Here is a 24,090-nt window from a genome sequence, read left to right on the forward strand (position 1 = left end):
TTTTTCAATAAATTATCGGAAATCAAAATCCTAGCAATATGCACACCTCTGATATATGTAAAATTGATCTGAAAAAGAACAACTTCCTATCTTGAAAACTGTAGGAGGAGTTATCCGTACAATGAGGGTACCCTTTTGGCAGCCGCCCGCCCGCCCGCCCGCTCGCCCGCCATTTTCACCATTTTAATAACCGGATTTTTCCGTTGGAAAACCCGGTTAAAAAAACAAGCTTTCTCGTGATATTCAAACGTAATTCTTTCTTCAATGGAAAATTATTTATATTTAATTTTTGTCTTTATTCCAAAAGGACACGGTTGATAGCATCATCTCTTTTGTTTTGAAATATTTTATAATAAGTTATTTACTCAACACGTTTGATTAAAATTCTATGTAATTACACTCACCGCCTGTCCCGATTTTTTTAAGCCTTTATTGTGAGTAGTGTGCTAAAATCGCTGTTGACACAATTTTATCCATGGGTTCATTTCACAAAATAACTTCACATGCCTTTTTTCACAGGCCAAAACAAAAATAATTTAAAATTCTAATAAAACTGGACAGCTAATTACAGTTACAACATTTTTCAGTGTTAAATCATTCCGTTCTGCAGTGTAAGAACAATAACTCTAGCTTTCAATATAGTTTCTGTTGAAAGATTTTTTGGATTACCTGTTGTTATCCCGGTTAGTTAAATCATTTTTTAATGTTAAATAAGACTGGCTGACTACAATTTATTTTGTTCGAGCAAAGCTTAAGAAAATGTGGTAACAAAGAAACTACACAACAAGATGACAATGATAAATCAAAATTGAGAAATCATTCATTCTTGAAAGTGAATAATATTCGCTTCTTTAACATGTACTTAATTCTCATCTGTTAATCTTCATATTGATATAAAATAAAGTAGAATAACCAAAATGCAATGTGATAAACATTTGGATCGGAGTTTTTGCAATGACCGGTTCAAAATACAAAATTGAATCGAATTCTAAGGTGAATTCTAATCGCTCTAATTGTCAAAGCAAGAGTCTTGTAATTGACTTATAATTCTTGTAAGTGATCACAAGAAGTTATTTATAAATATATTGTATTGTGTATAAAGAACATAACCATAGATGTTATATTGATTCAAATAAATTGATTGACAGAAGTATAAGGAGACGGGAATGACTTTTACCGCCTTGGTTGCAGTAAGGTTTTATTATTCAAATCAACAGTACATATATATTGAAATAGGCAACATTAACCACACGAGGCTAACGTTATCATTCATATTTTGTCGCAAAGTCGACATAAAGTAGTACACGCATATAATGTATATAAACAACTATGACGAAATAAAGAATATTTCATTTAACAAATTTATGTACCGCCAGGCTTAACTGATAATTAAATGCATTTATTTCTGCATTATTTTTTTATTTCTGCATTATTTTTTTTATGATCGATGAAATAAATGGTTTAGTGTTAATCGTTTTATTATTATCTCAATGAAAAACTCTATTAACATTTCATATCAATCTTGCTACTAATCACTCGCACAAAGAAGTCTTTTATCCAGTTAGTAGCAGTTTTAAAATTGTTCATCCTATAGCTGAGCAGCGAGCCACCGGAAGGCGTCTCCATAACCCTGACGGTAGAGCATGCTGGTCATAAATAGCTGGCATTGTCGACCCTGCTGATTGTTTTCACCGTACTAAAAAATCAAATTAAATAGATATTGTAAAGTATTATATATAATGAATAGGTAAGGATTCCTAAAGTCTCGATAAGATACTCTTGCATAGTAAGGTACCTCATAATGCTGTACGTACCAACACTGTAGACTAATCATGTCACTGGTATATGTAGGAGCCAATAGATAATTATTACATTTCATTGCTCTTTTTATTGCATATAACTAACATTATGGAAAAAACAAGCTTCTAGATAAAAAAAACAAACTTATTAATTAATAAAGGTTGATACCAAAGGAATAGAAACTGTCTCATGGACATGTATTAGACTACATGTACTAGTAATTAAATGTTCTTACTTTCTGAACATCTTCTTGTATTTCGAGATTTTCTAATAACTCTACCCTGCCATGACATCCTGGTTTATCCGTTTTATTCCCCAATATAACTACGGGAACGTCTATTGGCAATTCACTCTCTAATATACCCTGGAATTAAATAATAGAAATTGTTAATTAAATATGGCCTTGAATATAATATTAACATCATTCTTCTCATATAATCATTCTTCTTATGCAAAATGGATGTCGTGCCAACACGAGGACACCAATGCAAGAATAGATGTACCACACCTTTAGTTGTGTTTTCGCTTCCGATATTCTGATTTTGTCGGACGCATCAACAATAAACACTACTGCGTTCATGGCAGGCATGTAGTCCTTCCAAAGCCTTCTGGCTGCAATTTGATTGAATCCCAGATTACATATAAATAACGACCTTATTGAAAACACAAGCAATAAGTAAAATATAAGGAATTTTTAGAGATTTTTATATAGAATACTTACTTAATACATGTACTTAACTTATTAAAAGTATATTGATATGGAAAAAACGGTCATACTGTGAGTTTTGAATTTACTGGGGTGTAAATACAAAGTTTACAAGTCATAAATTTTGTGTTTACATCCACGCAGTAAATAAACAATTTACAATATGCCAGATGGTAAAATGTATATGGTTTTATTTAAAATATGTTAATATAACTTTCATTATGATCAAGATAAAACAATTATCGTGTGTGCATGAATTCTTAATTTGATTTATTTTTGGGTAGCTAAATATATACGTCTACTAGATTCATTTACTAAATACTGTATAATGTGTATACACTTACAAAATACGTAAAAAGCACCTGTTATACATACCCATTTCATGACCCCCTAAATCATACGCTGTAAACGTGATCCCGCCAAGTGTCATCTCCTCTGAAACTGAATCAAAATTAATAGATTGGTTATAAACGTATGATTGTTGTTTATGCGATCTTGTTTTGATCCGACCTCTCTTACATGTAGTTACATGTATCACTGCAATCTAACCGAAAAGATAAACAACTAAAAACACAATAAAAGAAAAAAAAACTCAATTTATTCTACAAACTTTCTAAGAAGAAAACTTGAAAATACCCCCCCCCCCCATTAAAAAAAATACCACGAGAAAAAACCCACACGTGCCCGTGCTAAAAGAAATGTACTTGGCTAAAGATATCGTTCGGTTTTTTTTCTTCATAATTTCTTTAGATTCTATTTTTTTCTCTATATTGACAATTCTATATTGATTTATAAGAAGATGCGATTAAATGAATTATTTATATGTACATACCCGGTCGGGCGGTCGGTGAGTGTTGAACCAGTTTCCCATGTTTAAGAAGAGACAGCATAGTTGATTTTCCAGCGTTGTCCAACCCTACTATCATTAGTTTGGCCCGCTTGTAAAATCCTGTTAAAAATTATATTTACGTAATAAATACTAGTTTGAATATCTTAAGTAATATTCATGTATCCTCACACAGCTGTCTCTTTTCTCCTATCTGCGAAAACGTGGTAAAAGTGAAAAACTTAACGTAAGAAAACACAATTTTCCATTTTTAAGAGTGAAGGTATTACAAAAGTATTTTATTTCAAGAAATACTTGAAATTACTTCAAGCTGACTTATTTTCAAAACAAATCTCACCAAAATAAAAGAGAATATCCCATATCCAGTTGAGAAACATTATGATTTTTAGTTAGTAGAATGATCAATAAACAAAATATATTTTCTAGCTGTATTTATAGTCGGAGTTTAAAATGCCACGCAAATAACGACCTCGTAAACGGATTTTATTTTTGTCGGGCACACGGTGTCCAAATCCACGTGTTTTCTTCGCTAGAGTTATCGTTCCTTTGTTATTGTTGTGAAATACTGAACTTTTTTAATTGGTCAAAATTGTAAACAAGCCAACACGACTAATTCGTGTTTTATAAAAATAAAGTCAACAATATCATATCTGATATTTGTAAAAGTAAAATAAGACGGATTAAAATTAAACTTACACGGATCGCCAGCTCTGATGTCATACATGTAAATATAAACCGTGTATACATAACGTGTACCAATGAAATCTTGGCGCGTTGAAAAGTACAAATTTTATTACGATATTTAAGATTCCATTGAAATTTTTATTTACTTATTGATAATACTGCAGTAAAGGTTGTGAGGAATAAATTGAATTTAAAGAAAAAATACATCATTTACATTTGTCGTCATACATGCAGCCACTGATAGTATAATCTGACTATCAAAGGTAAGATATGCTTATTGAATATTTATAGCAATACATTTTTGTTGACCAAATAATAATAATAATGAAAATGAATTATTGTAATTGTAAATTACTGTTATACATGACAGCGGGTTTAATGTTTCGCAGGCCGTTTTCAATCGTTTGTTTGAAATTCAAATCAGCTTTTAGTAAAATCTGTGATTTTGTTCTTGAGCGGACGTTTATTTGTAAAAAATTGAAATGCATTACTTTTTAAAAACTCTTGTCTATACGAAAAGCATCTATCAGATAATTTGATGACCGAGAGGATGAAGTTTTCTATAATTTTTTTTTTATGAATTGTAAGCCACTGGGTGTTAAATTAAACGTGATTCATGCAACATTTAATTAATATATTTTTGAACGAGTTTAATATTTGTGAAACATGATATGAAACATTCAAATTGATTTCATTACTGCATATATATTCATCAACCAACTTAAAGAAAAAAAAGAATCAAACATGTATTTTGATAACAATACTGGAATTTATTCCTAAACTTTGTTTAACAGGTGATAAGTATGTCTTGTGCAGTCATCACCGATGTTGTACATCGCCCATCTGCTTTCCTGGCTCTACTCGGACTTCTCTCCCTTTGTCAGGGAGTGTTCTATGGTTTTATCATACATATTTATGACGTACATCCCATGTGATCCGCTGTTTATTCTGGGGTTAAATGCAACGCTGATCGGCATCACTCTGATTGTCATTGCAAAAATCTGCTTCAAGGATGCCGGATTTGGAAGTCACAACAAAAGACGACATATCTTGGAAGAGACGCTTTTGAAAAAACTCGGGGAGGCTAGTAGAAGGGATATCGATGATGACCAATATATTGAGGTCATTCAACCAACCAATACAAACAAAAAAGAATGACATAATTTACACGTACCTTCATGTATGAGTAATCTCTAAAGGTCATTGCAGATACAAAGTAATAATATTCATGTATATACTTAATATTGTTGATTAACTTGCATGTAATTTAAGCTTATTAGGTAAGCCCTCTGTTATAACTGCAAAATTTTGCACCGCAACAGGTGACAAAAAGAGGGAAGATGGATGGCCAATACTTAGTCCACATAGTTTTTATATTTTAATAGTTGTGAAATTTACCATAATTCCTGTATTTGCAGTGCAAAACTAACTTGCATTTGTTATAACTCCGTATATATAAAATACACACCATTTAACCAACTTTCCTTTGATCAGATCATCAGAGGTAGATGAACACCCTAGATTCCAATCGTTAAATGAGAACTTTCGTACATGGAGATGGGTGTATATAATTATTTAGAGATAAACATTTCTTGAACTCATTTTTAATTATTTGTTATCAAAATTCAATGAAAACTGTTCCATGTTTTTTTTTTAACAACATACATATATACCATCAATGAAATTATCAAAACAATGATATTACTTTAAATAGTTTTCTATTTGATTTTGTATGTTTTTATCTTATGAAATAAAAAATCATGTACAATAAATATCTTAACTTTTTGGAATTCTGACTCTTAAACAAATCAAGCTTATCTGCAGTCAATACTTAGTAAAGGACACTGACATGGAGTCATCTTTTATAACAATGGATTCATAGGGAGTAGAGCTCGCGGAATCTCGACTTTCCTGACGTCTTGGAGCCTCGTCGTCAAAAGACACAAATCTGCCGTACTTTTTAAAAGGTTTTTCTGCAAACACATGTTTATCTATTAGGTCGTCGGTGGTGGTAGCGCATGCGCCTTCGTTTGCATAGTCCGATGCTTCTATCGTCTGGTTTTCCATGGTGACGTTTTCATACGGGTTTTCTTCAATGAGGGAGTGATAACGATTGACTGAAGAGTTCTCAATTATTGAGGATACCCCCCTGTAGTGGGTTGAGGCTCGCGTTGATATTTGTCTACAAAAGTATGTTGACTTTACAAAACTGACAATCATTTTTTTGTATAAAGTATTCAGATTCTTTTTAGGGCATAAGCAATTAATCTGTTCTTTAAAATGAAAACAATATATTAAGTTTACTTCCAGTTCGATCGATCTTGGTGTAATTGCATTTGTATTATGAATTATATACCATATATAACATTATTCACTTGCCGGTATTCTATGTATTTGTTACCTTTCTTTCTGCATTTTACAAATTTTTGTGAGGAATACTATGGAAAATACAATTAAAATTGTGGTTCCTGCCAATATCAAAAAGTTCTGCATCCCTGTAATAAAAACAGATGTTTGTGGCATTTACTTTTTGATAAAAAAAAATCTGCAACATGTCACAGCGACTCTTTGCTATAGAAATAAAAATCAACACATCTTACCATTTTTGAACTTTGGAGTATCGCTGATTTTAGATGGAAAAGTGGTCACAGCTTTGTTTTCACAGCTTCCGTTATTGATAAGACACCCATTACGGCATTCAGACGGACAGTATTCTGTACATTCACTGCCGTACCGCCCTAAATGACATTCCAAACAAACTCCGCTTTCCTTGTCACAAGCTGAACATTTTATGGGCGGACAAAGTAGTTCACATTGTAAACCATATCTTCCATTTCTACAGGATACACATTCTCCATTCCTGTGACATGTCCTGTTTGCGCATTGCGAAGAACACGTCTGGTTACAGAAAGAGCCGTATTTACCTTTCTCGCATTCAAAGCATGTGCCATTGACATTGTTACATACTCTTAATTTGCAATAATTGCATGTGCTCTTACATCCTTCCCCAAAATATCCCCTGTCGCATCGAGTACATTGTTCACCATGGTGTCCAATCTCGCAATGTGAACAATGCCCTGTTGTAGCGGAGCAAGAAAAATTCAGACATTTTTCTGAACAGTTTTCATAGCAATGGTCTCCGAAATATCCATGCTTACAGTCAATGCATCGACCATTTTCATGGTCACAAAGACCAGCTTTACAATTGGATCCACAAGACAAGGTGCATGATTCCCCATGAAACCTAGCTGGGCATTGCACACATGTTGTTCCATTATAAATATATCCGGAATAACAATCTCTACAGTGCCCTGTTTCTCTTTGACATGAATTACAGCCCTTAGGGCAAAACCTAGTACAGTCTTGGCTCCAAAGTCGATGATCACATTGGAAACATTGTCCGTTTGTTTTGTCGCATCCATTGGCTCCGCAAAATTTGGAACACGTCACATTACAAAATTCACCCGTGAAGCCCACCGGGCATTGGTCGCATTGTCCGCTGTCTTTGTTACAAGTATTATGGCACTCGCTGGGACAGAGACGATTGCAGTCTTCTCCATAGGTACCGAAGGCACACGCTATAATGATTGATTTACAGATTACATGTAGCTTTAATATTAAGGTACATTGCAATACACGAGATACGCCAAACTTATCTTATGATTCATATTTTTTTGAAAATTATTATTTTGTTCTTTGGAATAAAACCTGTAAATTATTATAATTATGGATACTATAGATTATTTTAGTATGAAATCAATGAGCTTTCGGAATCCATTATGACTGAGTTAACTTTATAATTAAAATGATTAAAAAAAATTAGAATGTAAGCTCATGCAGCTTTTATACATATACTATCTGAAAAGTATGATTTTAAATTGATGTGTCAATCAGGGTCATAGATTTAAAAAAAGACAAAACGAGCAGCAAAAAATAAACACACAAATGCAAAATAAAATAGATTGGGTTTTTTTTTCGTTGATGCAAAGATCTGTTTAGTACGTGGATTTGCATTCAAAACATCGACTTCAGCCGGCCGTTCGCTATAAATACCTTTAATACCCTTGTTTTTTTTTTTTACTTCAAATTATAACGAACAACGTCGGCTATATTCATTAAGTTAAGTTCGTGTAATTATACTTATTGAATACATGAATACTTACACATTAAACTGACTTCATAAATCTTCAAAGGAATGTGCGGGGGTGCGTGGATTTCTATTATTTTGCCTGTTAATGCCCGCGAACAACTTAACACAAAATTCCTTTGCTCTGTGGTAGATGCTCCCTTTGAGGCACAGAGGGAGTAGTTGTTATTTACTAGCGACTCGTCCGTGACATACACCATGTATTGAGCATCGCTAACTACAAACACAAAAATGAGAAAGTCTCTTATACTTACTTCGTTCATCACATTTGCAACGATCTGCATACATTTCCAAACATCATTAATAAACTTGGGTAAAATATGGCACAATGCAGCCATTGTAAAGCATCGACTCAGGTACTTGAACGTACTGTACCTGTGTCCATCGTTATGTTGATATCAGTGATGGTTTGGTATCTTTTCAGGCGAACTCTCCACCACACACTATGTTCCCTCTCCTGTACTTTACTGAAGGTCTCTATCCTACCGTCAACTGCTTTTCCGGAATTAAATGAGCTAGCGTAAGAATTCTCTTGAATTGTGGGTCTCCCTAACATTATGTTTTCTGGAAAAGAAATTTATCAAAATACCATGTCAAATGCAATTGAAAATTGCTATGAAAGTGTATAATGCATTGGAAATTGCAAATGTTGCAGTTTTATTAATTTAATGAATTGATACTTAAATAAAATAACAATATTTTCAAACAATGTTTTGAAAGTTGAATCATTAAAAAAAAATTATAGTTAGTGAAGAGCTTCGGAGTAATGGTTCAAAATATCCAAATATCGCAGACACATTAAAAAAGTGTCGAAATATATACATGTACATGTACAGTATAAATTTTGTAAATGCATGTACACATACTTTCAAAAGGAGCCTTATTTTTATAATAGCTCAAGTTCACTGTATTATAAATATATTACAAAAGACGAATAGGGTCGCATTAAAAATATTTTTATCTCGTAATTACGAGAAAAGATCTCGCTATTACGAGTTAATTTTCTCCTTATTACGGGAAAAGATCTCGTAATAACGAGAACAGATTTGTATAAAATGGTGCGTTTCTGAAAAGACATCCGAGTCGACTGGTTCACCCTTTCAGTCTACCTTTTTCTTTCCAGTAACGTTGATTCAATTTTGAATAATTTTTAAATAACAACGGCCATTATTTATTAATTTTTATATAAAATGATCGGATTTGACATTTTAAATTATAGGAATAAATCAAAAAAACTTTATGTAATTCTACTTTTCATCTTAAATATTATAATCCCACTCCGCAGTAAATATCAGGTAGTCCTAGTCGTAAAACACAATTCTGTTTGGTACATATGGCTTAAATGACTTCATAGTTTCAATCATGGATATACAGGATTTACCCGAATTGTGTTTTATAAGCTCATACACAAACTATAATTTTTTTATGTATATCAAAATTGATTTTGTATATTAACATTTTGGAGTCTGAAAACAATAACATGCATCCTTCTTAATAATAAATAGTTCAATTGTATTAATCAATCTGCTTTGCTCCTTCTTCGAAATTTTGTTTAAAAGTGCTTGGTCCGATTTTATATTAAATTTTGTGTATGCTTTTAATCGATGATTATGGTTAGTTTGTTTATAATTATGGACATCGCAGTAGTTCATACATTTACATAAAGAGAAAAGAACAATGAAACGCGCCATTTTAAATAGATCTTTTCTCGTAATAACAAGATCATTTCTCGAAATAACAAAAAAAAATATCAGATGAATATTTTTTATATGTAAACTATATCAATTTGTAACCTTTTTGACAATTGAGCCATTTTGATCCACTCCAGCCTAGGTCACATGTCTGACAGCCCTGTCTGCAGTTATCTTCACAGTGGCACATGCATACTTGGGTGGAATTCGGAAAGATCCGGCACTGACCTGGAATCATGTACATGTACACAATAATAACAAACTTGATTTTACATAAGGATTACTTAACCATATTCATAAATTAAATTTATTGTAATATCACTGCTTAAAGGTATATGTGGCGTATTTGGAGTAAAAATTTTTACATGAGTTTGAGTAAAAATATACATTATGCTTCTTATAATCACACGTTTCAAAAAATTCTAGGCCCGTAAAACTGTCTAATATTGTTATTTGTCTCTAAACTTTGCTTCACGTCTGATGAATATTAATGTGATTCGCCATTTATAATGCTATTGCGCATAAGTAAGGGAAAACCCAGCGTTGAAAACACGATAGAAGAACAGTTTGTTTACAAATTAGAATCGCGTTTTCCATGTCTTATATTAGATAATTCTTAAATCAGATGATATTCGACAACTATTAATTCAGATATTCATTATTGTAGAAAGATATAAATTGTTAATAATGTGTAATAAAGATGGAACATGATTTTAGCATCATCGACACGGTAAACAGAGTAAATACCCCTCTTCCTGAGGGATACATGTACATTTACTGAGAGTGTTTATTTATTCTTTATTAAAAAATTCCTCTAAACGAAAATTCTTGTGTGTTTTATAATTTATAAAGTAAAGACACGGAACACATGGAGCACGAACCTGACTTGCAAAACTCCTACAACTTATGATAGAAACTTAAGTTTAATTCGGTTGAAATTCCTATTACATCAATCTACATGGTCTGTGATGACAATCTTCTCTTTGTTGCTATCCTTGTCAGTCTGTCTCTTTTTTGTCTTTCCTTGCCAAATCTGTCAAACTTATTACGGTCTACCCTTTTTCTCGTCATTGTTGTTGATAGACAAGGATGTATGTCACGTGACCCATTTGAGGCAGGGTTATTCAAATCTTTTGTATTTTTTTACCGGCACGTTAAAAATAAAATAATATATATATATATTTTTTGTATTTCTTGTATCTTTGTTATGCGATTGACGTATACAGCGTAATTTATGTGAAAGTCCTATCTCTAAATAAAGTAATGAAGCATATAATCAGATCTTATAATTGTTCTTCACTAAAAATACGCCACATATACATGTACCCTTTAAATAGCAATAATTGTATTTACATTTTATTTCAATTGTACTAGTACTAGGGAGAAATTAAGATATTTTATTTTATTTTTGATTTGTCTCTCATACTTTTTTTTATCGTAATCTGTGCAAACAATGATAATCGAATTAAAGAAATGCAAATTCTCACGTTATCTTATTTTGCTTCTCTTTTATTATCATTGAAAACAACATTTACAATGGTATGGATAAAAAAAATGTTAGACTAAGTATACATTTAGGTTATGGAAGACTTTGTAAGTGACGTGCTATTATGTTATTTAAGTTATTTTTTAAAAATTGGATACGTGGTTAAAACCAAAGCAAAATCAATGATTGTGTAATTGCCCTCATAAATTGTGCCATAATGCTTGTGTATGAAAATATAATATTTGCTAAAAATACTTTAAATTGCTTTCATACAAGGAAATTGTTATAATTATTAGGCTTCATATGAGGAAATTTCTAGTATTTAGTTCCTGAAACACGTTTCATTTACACGTACTTCCTTTTCAAAACAGAACTCAAACATAAAATTATAAAACTTCTATTAAAAAAAAATCAATTTCCAATCCTAAAATCCAAAACGAAAAAATCAGAGGGATGGAGTTTTTACAAATATAAAAAAACTACAGGGGATTGTACGATGCATTTAAAATTACATGTATCAAAGTTTCCTTCCGATGCTCGTAATTAGACAGTACTAGTGGATTCTAGTTGTCAGATTTTTACTCCCCCCCCCCCCACATAAACATCAACTCGAAAGTAAGGTTAAATACAGTACTTATCGACTTGATAAGTTAATATAAAATTTGTGACATTTCCCCTTATTGCATTCCATAGACTTGATCAGCTTTACATCTTTTAGTATAACTTAAAACAGAGGACTACGAACGTTTACATAGAAATGTTGTTTACCTTCTACTTCAGGGCATTTAAGCACGATAATTCCAAAAACACCGATTTGAAACACCACCATTAATTTAAACCGATCCATTTACTTTTGTTATTTGCTCCGAAAAAGAATATTTGGTACTTTCCGCATTATACAAGTTAATATTAACACTGACAATTGTTGCTTCCGATGAGCAAAGTCTAAACAATGAGGAAATATTTTAGGTTATAACATATATTATTTTTTTCAATTCTGCAATGACCAATAAAGAGTCATTTAATGAGTACTACCAAAAATCAGTTTTAATGATATGTTTGTCCTGTCTGCTCTTCTGCATGATTTACCACTGCTGCAGTTTTGTTTCGCACAATCGTGCAGTCATGCCGCACTGTGTTGTTTTAAACTTTGCACGATCTTAATTTCCCGACAAAGATACTTTGGGAGTTTAAACATCAAATGAGTTTCCCTATGGCTCGATTTTGAGACATATAATCTTAAACCAAATCATATTGATAAGTTTAAGGTTATAATATGAAAACAACATACACAATAATTATTCCTTCACTACATGGCCAAGTTTATTATCATACATGAATCAATTTAAGGAGTATACATTTCTCCCTCTGAGTTGGTCGAATTTGTATGCCTAATCTGATTATTTTGGTAAGTTTGGAACGGAAGACTCAACGGTCGCAGATCCTCTGTAGCCCTTTCGGGGGTCTGCTCCGGTTGAGACGGACCGGGATAATTATCCCGTTGCCCGTGCATGCACAGGTGTCCACCCGTTAACGGTAACTCCGCAGACTGAGGCTCTGCGGTAATGTTCGGCAGTCTGCTCCGGTCTGTGCTGGCGTTGTGCCTCTGGGGAGGTGCCCTGTGCTAATACTCGACGGTAAGGTCGGCCCACGTAAGGCATAAAGACGCTTGCTATGTTTAATAGGTGAATATTGAACACATTCATTCAATAGTTATTTATAAAAACGCGACTGAGTTGTTCAAGCCCTAACTCCGCGACAGTCTCTTTACAAAGGAACAATCGGACTCGTTGAAACAAAATTAGTTACAGTGTAGGACCCCGCTTACTGCATCTGTTTTGGTGTCCGATCCATATAATATCTTACATTGGGCCAGCGCAATTTTTGCCAAAGACTCCCTAAAGTTAATGCAAGAAAGACGTAGTGAATTTTAACTAGTGTCTCAGCCATGTACCGGGTACTAGCAGAACTATTTGAACTAAGTTTAAGACGAGAATAATTTCATTGTTCTTCTCTTGGCCCAATCTTGCTCAGACTTTATTACAAGACTGTATTTACATGCAGTGACCTTGAACAGTCAATGGTCAACGTCATATCAAACCTCTGTTTATAATCCTTGTCATGACCCTACCTGCCTTATACTACACGGGTCTAACTAAGTACTTGTTGGATATTGGATGCGCATGCTTTTTCATCCTAAAAGTCCACAATTAAAGCGGGCCGATTGAAATTGCAAACAGGATTGCCACCAATTTTTGTAGTCTTTAACGAACACTCCACAAAGACTCATTTTATAATGTTCGATAAATCCTAGTAACTAAACAGAGTGTATAGAGACAATGTTATTGTGTCATTCTTGGAGAGAGAGAGAGAGAGAGAGAGAGAGAGAGAGAGAGAGAGAGTCTCTTTGAACTGAGGTATTTCTAGTTGTATGTGCATATGGCCTACAGGTTTTGATTTTCATTAATTGACTTAATCGATAACATATTACTAAGTGTAATTATACAATAAACGTTTAAATATTAGAAAAATTTCCTCATTAGCAAATCAGAATGCTGACTCGCATATTATAGTTGAGCAAGGAAAGAATTTTTTGTCTGATGTAAGTTTTGTTTTGTTCTTATTTAAATCGTTAAAAATATTTAATGTCAATTTTGTTTTATTTAAGCTGGCTCACTACACCATGAAATATTTTCTCAAATCAGCAGAAAATCACTTGATTAAGATAGATATCATAATGGATGAGAAGTATTTTAGTCCAATATGCAAAAAATTGTGCAATTTTGGATGAAAAATTACATTTTCAAAAATTAAATTCAGTAAACATGAACAAAAGCTCCAGGCGGATTCGAACTCATGATCTGCGGTTCAGAAAGCCCAATACTTTAACCACTGAGCTACAACGTTATACAACCCAATCGAACAATAAAAACAGTTTGACAAAACGTTTAAATCGCCATCTTGTGACGTAGTGTCTTAAAAAGTATAAGTCTAGGTGTAGTGAGGTACCTTAATATCTGGCATATTTTTTTTCTGGAAATAACCTTGATAAAAAAATGTCAAAATTATACAATTTTGTCCGGTCTGTTCTTCTGTCTTATATCCCTCTGTCGCAGTTTGTCAGACAGAACCGTGCAGTGATGCCGCACTGTGTTGTTCGAAGCTTCGCACGATTTTATATTGTCTGACAGAGCTACTTTGGGGGTGTCAACATCAAACGAGTTTCCTTATGGCCTAATTTTGTAACCATCTTGTAACAAATCTTATGGATAAATTCCTTGTCTGGGCAAATTTACTAATAATTGAGACAATCAAGGAATCCATTGAGGGAAATTTGCATTTTCTCCCCCTAAGTAGGTCGGATTCGCTTGCCAAACCTTACTACATGTATGTGGAGAAGTTTTGAAAGGAAGACTCAAAGGTCACCGATCCTCTGTAGTCATTACGGACGTCTGCTCCGATCGAGACGGACCTGGCTGCAGGTGTCCGTCCGTTGACAGTAACTCCGCAGAGGCTCTGCGCTAATGCCCTGCCAGTTTGATTCGGTCTGTGAAGGCGTTGTGCCCCTAGGAAGGTACTCTGTATGGTGTTCCGATGAGGCCACTTCGACCTTCGCACTTTCGCCTATAGGGCGAGAGTGCGAAGGCGAAGACGCGACGGCGAAGCGCGAAGATGCAAAGGCGAAGCGCGAAGATGCAAAGGCGAAAGTGAGAAGGTGCGATACTACAATCGCTCCCTCGCCTTCGCAGTCTCAGCTTCGCACTTTCGCCTTTTTAGTTTAAACAATATTTTATTGATATTTTACAATAGCAGGTACATGTATTTGGCATAAAGTACAATAAGATTGGGAAACATACAAATCCCTCTCTTAGATAAGAAAAAATATGAGAGGTGCAAATTACATGTATGTATGATTAAATAAACAATCATCAGAAAGCTTATATAAAAGAGGAGATAAAGACATCCAGTTTATGTATCAATTAAGACTAGACATTTTGACATATGCATGAGTTTGAGAGTTGAAATTACAAGTGTATTTATTTTTAAACTAGTGAGCTAATCGACCCACGAACGTATAACTTTATGTTATACTATAAGGAAAACAATACAATTATGTTCAGAACAATTTGAACAACACAAAGGAAATACATGTATGAAATACATCCCTGTATAAATATATCCTAGATGCTTTTACATACGGGTTTTCAACTGTTATGTAAATTGACGTATCATCAGCAAACAGTTTAATATTACAATCGATATTGACCACTAGGTCGTTTATGTAGATAAGAAAAAGGAGTGGACCTAAAATACTTCCTTGCGGAACACCAGCTTGCACGTTTTTCAGGTATGATTTGGTACCATTAATAACGACACATTGTTTTCTATTATGAAGGTAACTATGAAACCATTTTAATAAATTGCCACGTATTCCCAAATTACTAAGTTTATATAGGAGACCTTTATGCCATACCTTGTCGAACGCTTTGCTTATATAAAAAAAACACTACCCTTATCTCTTTGCCTTGATCAATAGCTCGATAAAAATCACTAGCTATACTAAGCAGTTGATTGACAGTAGAATCATTAGGCCGGAAGCCGGTGTAATGAAAAATAATGACCCCCGTAGAATAATGACCGGGGGTCATTTTTCGACGTAGAATAATGACCCCCCTAACTGAAAAATAATTGGATTTTTCTGTAGAAAAAAGACCCAGGGGTTATTTTTCTTCATGTTAAACATGAAGAAAAATGACCCCCCCTCCCATAAATAGAAATTGGTTACACCGTATCCGAGATATGACTTTGAAATTACTTAATTTTTCACTCTGTTCAACTGATTTTGAAGTTATAACACCGAATTTGTAAATACATCGCTATATATAGTTTTTCATATCAGTAGCAGGCACACACATACATTGCCACAAATTGATTGTTAATAGTTACGTCACTTCTCTCATCGACATACGGCGGGAAATGACCCAAATAAAGAAAGATTCGTACACAATGAGGATATTGTGTTATAATTAACAAACAATAATCATGAAAAAATAATTGTTGTAATAATATTAGCAATATTCATTGGTGAATGAATTGTCGATCTTAGAATGATACATGTATATATCTTTATGGAAAAAGACTAAGGGGACAGGTAACGTAGGAATATGAATTCTTATTTACATTTCTTGAGGAAAGTGATTTTTAAAAAATCATTTTGCGTTAGTTTTTTTTCTTCTACGTAATACATGAACATCAATATTTTAAACATTTGTTGTAATGTTGTATTTGTGATCATGAATAGACTTTATTCTTTTAGAGCAAATGTGTGAAGAGTACCTGACTAAAGTAAATCTTAATAGATAGGCCTAATTAAACACTGATCGATTATAATAAGAAAAGATTGTTTCTAAAAGCGTTGATAAGAGGTTAGGGCCCATGTTAGGGGTTTATATCCCCCTTGATTTTGATCACACGATCTTTATTGTATCCAAAGTTATTAATGCTCATACAAACTATTGATGTATTATTCATCTTGATATTAACTAAACTTACTAAAGTATGCCGACGATAAAGTAAAATATATTTTCTGTACGAGTACTCTCAGTACTTTAAAATATTCATTAAATTATTTCTTATTAATCTACTATCGCTTCTTCGCCTTTGCAACTTAACACTCTCGCCTTCGAATCTTCGCGCTTTCGCCTTTTTAGCTCACCGAGACGAAGTCAAGGGGAGCTTATGCTATACTCCCGGCGTCGGCGTCCGGAGCTGGTTAAAGTTTTTGGTGCAGATCCTGTATCTAAGCTATTACTTGTCCTATCTTCACCAAACTTGCTAACTTCAATTCACCTAACCTGAATGGGTGATGAGTCTTATGATACAGATGCACCTGACAGGCATGGATGCTGAATCAGAGCCATAGGTTGGAGATGCTTGAGGAGGTAAAGGTTTTAATTGCTGGTGCCCTCTCATGATGATATCTTACTAGTTATTACTCGTCCTAACTTCACCAAGCTTGCATGGATGGTGCGTCTTATGATACAGGTGTACCTGACAGGCTTGAATGCTGAGTCCGAGCCATAGGTTTTTGATGCTTGATGAGGATTAGTTTTTCGGAACAGGTCACATGTTTTATAGATGATAGCTTACATAGTTGATTTAACTATATTATAAATGAAACGCAGATGTTGCTTCAGTTGCAGAGCCTGATCTCCATTATCAAGGATGCTAAAGAAATCTCCTACCTCACTCAAACCTGCTTTATAGATAGATGTTGTTGTTGTTAAATGATATAACATGATTCCTATGCAATATTATTGTATGCTATGAAACACTATTGTTTAATAGGATACAATATAATACCATATGTTATATTGTAAAACATTATATGATTTGATATAATATTGTATCATTTTATTTTATTTAATGATATGATATTTCATGATATTGTTCTGTATTGTATTTTATGATACAATATTGTATAATATTATATTGTTTTATTAATCAATTATTTAATCACATGATACTATTACATATGATATTGCAATTTATAATATTGCTACCTATGATATGATATTGTTTATTCTATGATATTGTATCATTCAGTATTGTATGATATGATATTTGTTTCTGTAATATAGAATTATATAAAATGAAATGATACAATGGTGTATCAAATTATATTGTATCATATAATACAATAAACATATTATTGATCAAATATGATAGAGTATCATACAATACAATATCATACTATATTATACAATATAATAACACATGTGTCAATGTTATGATGTATTATTGCATTATGATATTGTTTCATATAATACTATATTGTTTTAGGTTTAATGATATTGTATTATACGTTACAATATCATATCTCACAATTTTTGTACGGTATTTTATGGAATTATATAATATATATTGTAAGTATGATAGGATGCAATTTTTAATTTTATATTATTGTATTGATTAACATATGATCATATGATTATAATACAATTTTTAACAGATGATATACGATAATGTGTCAAAACAGAATCCATGAATATCCAAGATCATAAAGGATGGTTTTCATATACATGTAATATGATAAAGGTGGTCTCATAAAGGTGATGCCTTATAAAGGTGATGCCTCGTCTCGGTGAGCTTTGTAATCTGTGATTACCTATGTTTTATAATTACGGAGCTCTCTATCGTTTAAGTGTTCCGAGGCATATTTTGGAAATTTTATTTTTATAAAATTAATAAAATAAAATTATCCAGGGGGATGGGGTCCGGACCCCCTCTCCCCTTTTACTGCTTGGAATTATCAATATTGAATTTTCCCGGGGGACGGACCCCCTCTCCCCCCTCTAGATCCATGCATGAGCAAGAAGTGTCACATAATGAAATTAGAATGTTACTGTGCTTGGTCCACGGTAAACAGACGGCTGGTAAGTGACATGAGTCTGGATATGCATATGTACACATTATGGTGGACATTAAATTTTGTGTGGAGTATATAATGATTAGGCATAGCCAGCACTGGTAATCATATATGTCACATGTACACATTAAAATATTTATAAACATTCATAGTAAGCTCGATGGCCTAGTGCATGCGTACCAATAATAGCCTGGATTAATCGAAAAACCTTGGCGAGTACGGTGCCTGCATTAAATTCTATGTAATCGACCGAGACTTGCTGAATGCAATCAAAAAAGGCGAGGGCGAAAGTGCGAAGATGCGAAGGCAAGAGTGCGAAGTTGGGAAGGAGCGATAGTAGTATCGCCCCTTAGCCTTCGCACTTTAGGCATCACATCTTCGCGCTTCGTCGTCGCATCTTCGCACTTTTGCTCCTTCGCCTTCGCACTATCGCCTTTGTAACTTCGCATTTTCCCCTAAGGTCGGAGTGGCCCTATCGGAACACCATAGATATATGTAAATGTAATTGTTAAAGGGGCATGGTCACGATTTTGGTCAAATTCTATTTTTCTGTTTTCATTATTTACAATGCTTAAGGAAAGCATTTCTACTGATCAAATGAAATTTGAGGATTAGTTGTAAAGTTATGAGCAAGATACAGGGCTCACAATTCTTTGTCATGTAAACAAGGCTCGTGCCCTGTTGTTGTTTATATAGGTTCAATATACCAGTAAAAGATCTTTTTCAAGCTGATTTGTCTATCTTCTTATTCATTTTAAGCACAAATAAACAGTTCCTTACGTTTAACACATTCATTATGTCTAAAATTAGAATGTTCACTTCAACATTCAAAATGTAAACAAAGGCTTTGTTTACATAGCAAAGAATTGCAAGCTCTTTAATTTTAACTCAACGAATAACACTCAAATTTTGGTTGCCTTTTAAAAATGCCTTACTAAAGCATTGTGAACATTAAGATCGGAAAACATTTTTGGACTAAAATCGTGACTATGCCCCTTTAAGATGACAACCATACCCCGATGCAATACGTCAATTCTTGTTATAATGGAAGGATTTTTATTTTCTAAGCTATACCCCTTCTTCCACTTTAAGTTTATTTGAATATGAATTATAATTTCTGTTATTTTCTGTAAACTGCAGCAGTAAAAATTACAATAGTGTAAAGACTATTTCACAAATACTAAAAATATACTGATAAACTTTAATGTACAAGGGGGTAATTATTTTACAGGGGTCACTTTTCTTCATGTGGTGTGTGCTCATTTTTATGAAAATGACACTTATTCTTCAGGCAAAGGGGCCATTTTTCTGCGTAGAATAATGACCGGGGGTCATTTTTCTGCGTAGAATAATGACCGGGGGGTCATTATTCTACGTCGAAAAATGACCCCCGGTCATTATTCTACGGGGGTCATTATTCTTCATTACACCGGATTGAGATGGAGTTAATATGTTGTTTAAGTGGAGAAAATTGTATAGGTATTTAAAAATACATCTTTCCATACACTTCCCAAAGACACTAAGCAGGGATATTATTGGTCTATAGTTGTTCACTGTGTATGCTGAGCCTTTCTTGTATACAGGAGTTACATTTGCGATTTTCCATTTATTAGGAACAGTAGAACTTTGCAGAGAAAGATTGAATAGTTTTGTTAGAGGGTAAGCAAGTTCTGATGAAGCTTGTTTGAGGAGCATAGGATTTAAATTATCGGGACCAGTAGCTTTATTAGTATTTAGGATTTGCAAGTTGTCTTTTACATCTTGAACAGAAATAATGATACTGTCTAGGTTACAATACGGGTCATTATTATCTTAGTTTACGGGTAAATCGATATTGTCATCATCTACTTGCGATTGTTGACAGAAGTAGTCATTAAATATATTTGCTTTCTCAAAGTGTGCTGTTATCATTTAATTTAATTGGGCGATAAGTAGATTTATTACATTTTTTTAAATTTGTAACTTTTTTCAACAATGACCACCATTCCTTTTGTGATAAATTGTTTGATTTTAGTTGATTAGCTAGTTTTAAGTAGTACGTTTGCTTTGCATTCCTTACTTTATTTACGCATTCATTTCTTGCCTTTCGATAATTAGCCCAGTCCACTGAGGATTGGGATTTTTTAGCCTTCGAGTGCAGACGTTTGCGTTGCCTTATAGCTCGGATGACAGCATTATGCATCCAAGGGGGATCATTAGGTCGAGAAGTGATGAACTTGTTTGGTATATTTTTGGTGGCAGCCTCTAATATTTTATTTCTAATTTCGCTACAAGCTTGATTGATTTCATTAGAGATTTTCATATCCCGATTTTGTTTACGTAGGCAAATTTTATAATCATAAAAGTTGGTTTCCGAAAATGACCAAACTTTTCTAGTGAAAGTTCGAGCGTATAATTTGGGCAATTTTAGGACGCAGTAGATGGGACAGTGGTAGCGTGTGCTACTTGGAAGAATGTTGTCGCCCACCCCAGAAAAATCGATGTTTTCTATATTGTTTACTATTAACAAATCTAGTGATGTTTCAGAGTTTTCCGTAAAATGCGTAGGGTCTGTGATAAGTTGTGTCAATCCTAGATCTTTAATGATATCATTGATTTTGGAAGTTCTTAAATTGATAAGGTTGTCATTGAAATCCCCTGTAATAATAATATTTGATATGTTTGTATCTTTAGCCTTCTCCATAGAATACGCTATTAAGTTCCATTTTTCTGTTTCAGAATTAGGAGGGCGGTAGAACGTTCCAATAAGAAATTTCTTTTTATATATAATACATTCCACCCATATGCATTCTACCTGGGTAATTTCTAAGTTGGTTCTGCGCTTGCACACGATATTACTATTGACGTATATCATCACGCCCCCGTATCTATTGTCACCTCTATCGCGCCTCATTGGTTTTTGAAAACCCTGAATTATCAAATCTTCGGAGTCAGTATTGTGGTCCAGCCACGTTTCATTCAATGTTATGATGTCAAACCCCCGAGTTCTGCTTGAATAATATCAATTTTATTACTAACACTTTGGACATTGAGATGTACTAAAGTAATCGATTTCTCCAAAAATTGATCGAGTGAGTTTAGAGAACTTTCATGTAGGTCTTGATTAAGCGCCGCGCAATTATCATAATATGGAGGGTAATCGTGTTCAAAAATCCAGATATGTAATCTTGTGAATCCGAATATGTAATCGTGTTGATGTGTGAGCCTGAGCATGAATATGTGTAATTCTGATCGTGTAACCTATAAAACTCGGGCATAAACACGTGTAAGATTTGACTCAGTTCCTTCGCATGATGCACATTTTGCAACTTTATTGTTTACATTAGTTAATTAAACCTTCAACTTTGCACACTTTCAATCCGTAGTTTCTGCGTTTGTAACTTCAGGCTCGGCAATAGCACATCTGACATGATACAAATTGACAAATGTAAAGTCTACAAGTTTGTCGAATTTTGACATGACCTTATATGGCAACTGCCTTGCTGCGGGAAAAGGCATGCCGTAACCGCCGGACCGGAATGAACGAAAAATAAACATAATATTCAGCTTAACTGTTGCAACAAGCTTTTAATGAACGACACCTTTTCTACCAAAAACACTGGTATCATATTTAGAAAAAAAAATTGAGGTATGATTGAAACTGGACCAAACAGGAAGAGGTTCATGTAGAAAAAAAAATCGTTGCCGATTTGACGAATGCGCTAATTTCCGTAATATAATTCTTATGGTATTATAAAAGGAAATGCCTAATATCTTATATCTCTAAAAAAAATTGACATGTAATTTAAACTGGAATATAAGTAAATGCGTACTCTTTTCTAGAAATGAGACGGATCAAGAAATTTCCTAAGGGGGTAAATATATTTTGAGCGGTATGGGGTTCGAAGACCGCCGTGAGGTCCCATGTAACTCCATTGCTTCTGAATTCTAAGAATTTCGAGAGTGAAATTTTAACCGGGTTTCCGATTATTGAAATAGTAAAAATTGCAGGCGGGCGAGTGGCTGTCAAAAAGGTACCCTTATTGTACCGATAACTCCTCGAACAGTTTTCAAGATAGGAAGTTGTTCTTTTGCAGATCATTTATACGTATATACCAGAAGTATGCAAATTGCTAGGATTTTGATTTCCGATAATTTATAAAAATATCAGCTGTTGAACTTAGTCATTTTTGGGCAAAAACATTGCATATAGAGTACCCCATTTTTACTCTTGTAATTTTTTGAATTAGTTAGAATAAACGACCTGCAAGGATTTAGTAATTTTTCGCGGAAAAATTTATGTTACTTTACGTGTATTTATACTTGTTGTTGTTGTGTAAGTGAAAGATAAATAATAACACAATCTTCAATACTAATAAAAAAAAAACTAGTGCATACTAGTCATTTTTGTGCGTCGTAAATTGAAGTTTTACTATGGGAGGCACTGTAGCTCAAAGATCGTCCATCTGTATTTTTAAACAGGGAGCTACAGACCTGCAGCTAGTTCACAAGTGGCTGTAAAGCTGTATTATACTAGCTCCCCAGAACATTTTTATCAGCCAACTTCACAAAGTGAGTCTTTATTGAACCGACATTCAGGACGTCATACTCAATCCCGTAATAATTGCTTAAAATAATTTTTTAAAAATGTCAATTTTTACCTTCATGATAGGCTTTTTTTCCTATATATTGCCGACCATGCAAAAAAACAATTCTTAAAATAATTTATACACATTTTAATTTCACGATACCTTTGCAACTCAGCTGACGGACCCCGTGTAATTTTTCGCGTGCGGGGGGGGGGGGGGGGGGGGGGTGTCTTGTCACAACTATTTGGTAGCGAAAAGGATGCCTTTGGAGATATTTTCTTAATTCAGCCGAGGCCTATACTTTAACAATTTGCTGCATGTACTCTAATGACAGTGGCGTCGGAAGCAAATTGAAGGGGGGGGGGGGCTAAACTAATCATGAAAAATATTGACAAGAATTCCCATAATCATGAAAATTCTAATCCGTGGGGGAGGGTATACCAATAACTCCAATCTTACCTGTCCAATTTTCCCCCCCAAATCATGAAATTCCTAATCCGTGGTGGTGGTGGGGGGGGGGCTAGTATACCTACTATGACTCTAATTTTCAATAAACTATTAATAATTCATTCTCTTAAAGGTCTTTTAAGGAACAATTTTGTTTGTTGCGAGGAAAAAGTAGGGTGGGGGTGGGGGGGGGGGGTTGAGTCCTCCTTGTTGCCATGTTCCTAATGGTTAGGCCTAACTTGGCAAAAAAGTGGGGTGGGGGGGGGCTAAGTCCCCCCTACCCCC

The 24,090-nt window shown here is 33.9% G+C and overlaps 2 protein-coding genes across 2 annotated transcripts; both read right to left on the minus strand.

Annotated features, from left to right (window-relative positions):
• Nucleotides 1-1,172: 1,172 nt before the first annotated feature.
• On the minus strand, nt 1,173-3,883 carry LOC128164940 (GTP-binding protein SAR1-like). Its single transcript, XM_052829054.1, has 6 exons — nt 3,691-3,883; nt 3,339-3,455; nt 2,882-2,947; nt 2,309-2,412; nt 2,036-2,164; nt 1,173-1,696 (listed from the first exon to the last, which is right to left on the minus strand). Exons 1-6 carry the CDS (start codon nt 3,728-3,730, stop codon nt 1,589-1,591), a joined length of 564 nt encoding a protein of 187 aa, XP_052685014.1. The 5' UTR covers nt 3,731-3,883; the 3' UTR covers nt 1,173-1,588.
• Nucleotides 3,884-5,858: 1,975 nt separating this feature from the next.
• LOC128164936 (multiple epidermal growth factor-like domains protein 10) lies at nt 5,859-12,289 on the minus strand. The gene is made up of 7 exons (XM_052829048.1): nt 12,130-12,289; nt 9,978-10,103; nt 8,560-8,748; nt 8,201-8,401; nt 6,638-7,615; nt 6,439-6,532; nt 5,859-6,219 (listed from the first exon to the last, which is right to left on the minus strand). Exons 1-7 carry the CDS (start codon nt 12,206-12,208, stop codon nt 5,862-5,864), a joined length of 2,025 nt encoding a protein of 674 aa, XP_052685008.1. The 5' UTR covers nt 12,209-12,289; the 3' UTR covers nt 5,859-5,861.
• Nucleotides 12,290-24,090: the final 11,801 nt, after the last annotated feature.

This window comes from Crassostrea angulata, chromosome 10, assembly GCF_025612915.1.
Source record: "Crassostrea angulata isolate pt1a10 chromosome 10, ASM2561291v2, whole genome shotgun sequence".
Lineage (NCBI taxonomy): Eukaryota > Metazoa > Mollusca > Bivalvia > Ostreida > Ostreidae > Magallana > Magallana angulata.